General features: G+C 32.3%; 1 protein-coding gene across 2 annotated transcripts; it reads right to left on the bottom strand.

Annotated features, from left to right (window-relative positions):
• Positions 1 to 497: 497 nt before the first annotated feature.
• Positions 498 to 2,943, bottom strand: LOC145070933 (phosphorelay protein). 2 transcript variants are annotated; one of them, XM_079017885.1, is made up of 6 exons: positions 2,773 to 2,943; positions 2,232 to 2,291; positions 1,717 to 2,152; positions 1,483 to 1,592; positions 1,244 to 1,348; positions 498 to 1,146 (listed from the first exon to the last, which is right to left on the bottom strand). In XM_079017885.1, exons 3-6 carry the CDS (start codon positions 2,105 to 2,107, stop codon positions 781 to 783), a joined length of 972 nt encoding a protein of 323 aa, XP_078874011.1. In that variant the 5' UTR covers positions 2,108 to 2,152; positions 2,232 to 2,291; positions 2,773 to 2,943; the 3' UTR covers positions 498 to 780. The 2 variants fall into 2 exon arrangements, with proteins under 2 accessions (XP_078874011.1, XP_078874010.1); XM_079017884.1 differs by lacking the exon at positions 2,232 to 2,291.
• Between the last annotated feature and the right edge of the window lie 513 nt (positions 2,944 to 3,456).

Raw genomic sequence — 3,456 nt, 5'->3', positions numbered from 1 at the left:
AGAGACTTTCCGAGTTAAAAGAATAAATTAAAGACCAAACTTGTAAATTACCCTAAACCATAGGGACCATTCGTGTAATTTACTCTAGAAAAAACACTTTCATTTTTTTATATTTCAAACTTAAAATGTGACATTTTATTGAAAACCATAATATTAAACGCATCGGAATGTATATTTTAAACATCAGTAAAAATAATATTTTTTAAAGTTTTTTACACATACGAGAGAAAAATATATATTATTATATTCTTTAATTAGTTGGAATGACCCACGAGAGTCCAAAATAACTTCATTTAAAACAAAATGGCCATTTTTGCATAAAACATAATAGAAATCAATCAATCAATCTAGTTAAAAACCAGATTGTTATCGACTACCGCTTTTCCTTTTTAGCCAGCTCCTAATTTTAAACATTTGATATTTAAGATATAGTATAATGAAATCAATCAATCTATATATAAATGTTACCAAAAAAAAAAAAAAAAAAACTACATCGCTTCTCTACAAACTTTACATATGTTAAACATATCATAACAAGACAAAGTCGGCTTATACCACTAAATTACATTTTCCTTCTCATCCTCAATATCAATGACCTTCTGGCCTTTACATCTCATGTAACAAACGCAATACCAAGGTCATACAGATTCAAATCCATGTTTCGTTTTTCCCGATTTTAAAAACAAACCAAAATCACATAATGACATATAACTCATCCAAATGTAACCCCCGTTATTTCTTCATATTCTACATATTTTTCTTATATAAAAATAAAAATAATCAAATTGTATCCAACCAAGAATCAAAATCATCAAGCAATTCAGATTTGGGATTGGACACGGGTCGGGAAGTCTCCGATAAAATTCCAATTTCAACCGGAGGAGTAGACGTTTCCTTAAGTAGGTCATCGAGGGTCCCATCAATATCAAATGCTACACTTTCTTCTTTCTTTGATTTTGAGTTCTTTTCCTTCAAATTAGCATCCACAAAAGAATCCAACAACATATCCAGTTCAAGTTCAGCTGTTTTCGGTTCAAATTTTGATTGAGTCTCACTTGGGTTTGGTGTGGGGTCCACCATTGGGTTCACACCATTGTGGCTCGTGGTGGATTTGGATAGTTCAGCTTCTTGTTCTCTTTCAGAATACTTTAAAAAAATTATAAAAATTGCAAATTATTAGACTATTTGCAAATTTTGTCCCATTGATACAATTCAAGTCCAATGAAAGTAGAATACTATTTACCATATCTTGAGGGAATAAATCGGGTTCCATAAAAAGCCTTTTTGGTAAATCTATTTTTGAAAGCTGCTTCGAAAGAGCATGCAAATTGAGTGATAGAAATGAAGCCTACACATATAAGGGGAGATTATCAGTTGCATTATAATATTATATTGTGTATTAAAGAATCAATGCCCTTATGGTGATTAATATTTATGTATAAATAATACTATGAATATAATAAGATCAAGTATATTAAGTACCTCATAGTTTGCAGGTGTCTTATCATCCACAAAGAAACTATCATTTTGAATTGATGATACCAAGCTTTCTCCTCTTACACCAAGAAAGGAGTCTTTCCCCTGATCAAAATCTAACAAAAATGATTTAACCTTCTATATAAAAATAAAAATGTTTACTTTTTATATGCAAAAAACTACACACACACACAGAGACATGTGTCTTAGGAGGCTTGAATGAATCAAACAAGAGCTTACCAGAAACAAAATCATCAAAAGATGGAAAGATTTCTGAAGAAAACCTCGTTGAATTCTGGGATTTGGCTTCAGAAATCAAGTAAGCATAGTCTGCACCTTTACTTTTAGGTAAAACTACATCACTTTGTTGACTAGATTGACCATGTATTTGACTTTTTGTCATGGGATCATCTCCATCTTCATCTTCATCTTCATATCGATCCCAATTTGAGGGGAGTGTAGGTGAGCCATGAGATTGGCGGGGTTGTTCTTTAACTACATTCCCTGGTGGCTTGAGTGTGATAGAGGCTCCTGTAGAGGTAGTAGTAGCTTTTGCCTTTTGATTATGATGATGCTTCTTATGATGTTGTGTATGTGCTCTCTTTGATTTTGCTAGTGATTTTGTATCCATGATGGTGTTTGATTTAATGTTCTTTTTGGAAGCTTGGAAACAGATCTATAAGAATAAGAAGTGAGAGTCGAATAAGTGATTAACAATCAATGTTGATAAAGGAAAGTATTGGAATCAAATTTACCTAATGTTTATCAAACAAGAATTGTTAACAAAGCTTAAATGGAAGATATTTCATATTGTCCTGTTAAAAGATGGAATATAAGTCTATCAATAACTGAAAACGCAAGTAACATGGCATAGGTACCAGTTAGTTCTCAATCAATTTCTACAAGAACAACTCTGAAAATGTTCCTGCAAGATCATCACCATACGCATTTCAAGAAGATAAAACTTTATATTCATTCAGTAACTCTATCTCATGAGCAATTGGAAATCAAAAGTTCATAAGCCCTTATACCACCACGAAAACCAGATGCAGATGAAGATCAAAAGCAACCTAACAACATCTAGCATCACAAATTTAGTTCTTATAATCTGTTAAACTGAACAAATGTTTGAAAAGGAACACACGAATAATCGAATTCCGTTTTATTTACAGGGATTGAAAAGGGAACTAGGGTATCGTTAATCATAAGAAAGTGACGATTGATAAAATTGAACATGGAACTGAAATGTGGGATTACAGCTGCACGCAAACCTTAGTGCCACAGAAGGGTGATTACCTGTCAAACGAGTGCTATTGAGGAGTTCACGACGCTTCGAGTGTAAATTATATTCGTTATTCCGTGGTGTTTTCAGTTTTGTATGTTCTTTGGAAACGATAAAAGGATCAAACGCATATCAGCAGGCAGGACTACGTTTTCATAGGCTAACTAAATCTATCAATTTGGTATCATTTCTAATATAAACCCTAAAAATGATTCAGTTCACTTAAGTGGATATCAACTTTGGAAATCCTAATTAATCATATGTTATTTTTTTAATCTAAACCCTAATCAACTATTATATATAGGCATGTAAATCGGTCTGAAACCGGAATGGAACAGAAAAAACTGAAAACTGAATAAATCATAAACTAAGAAATGAATACCACTATTCGGTTCGATTCTACTAAGAAATATGTTATCTAAAAAGATTTTTGGAACTGAAACCAAAAAACCGTAAACTAAAAGTCGAAAACTAGACCGAATACCATTATTCGGTTCCAGGGTCTTATTTATAGCTAATTAGAAAACTTTGAAAAACCTTAATTTGAACGTATAATAATAATATTTCAAATCCGGATGGGTATTCAGTTTCCTTATCATCATGAGGCTTTTAAAATGACCTATTAGGGCATCCCAAAACCGTCCATATGGGAAGGTTCTGGAACCCTTTCTGTGATCAACTTTTAAACAGATATAGCT

Source organism: Lactuca serriola, chromosome 8, assembly GCF_051521515.1.
Source record: "Lactuca serriola cultivar US96UC23 chromosome 8, Lser_US96UC23_V15, whole genome shotgun sequence".
NCBI lineage: Eukaryota > Viridiplantae > Streptophyta > Magnoliopsida > Asterales > Asteraceae > Lactuca > Lactuca serriola.
This window is presented reverse-complemented; position numbering and strand designations above follow the sequence as displayed.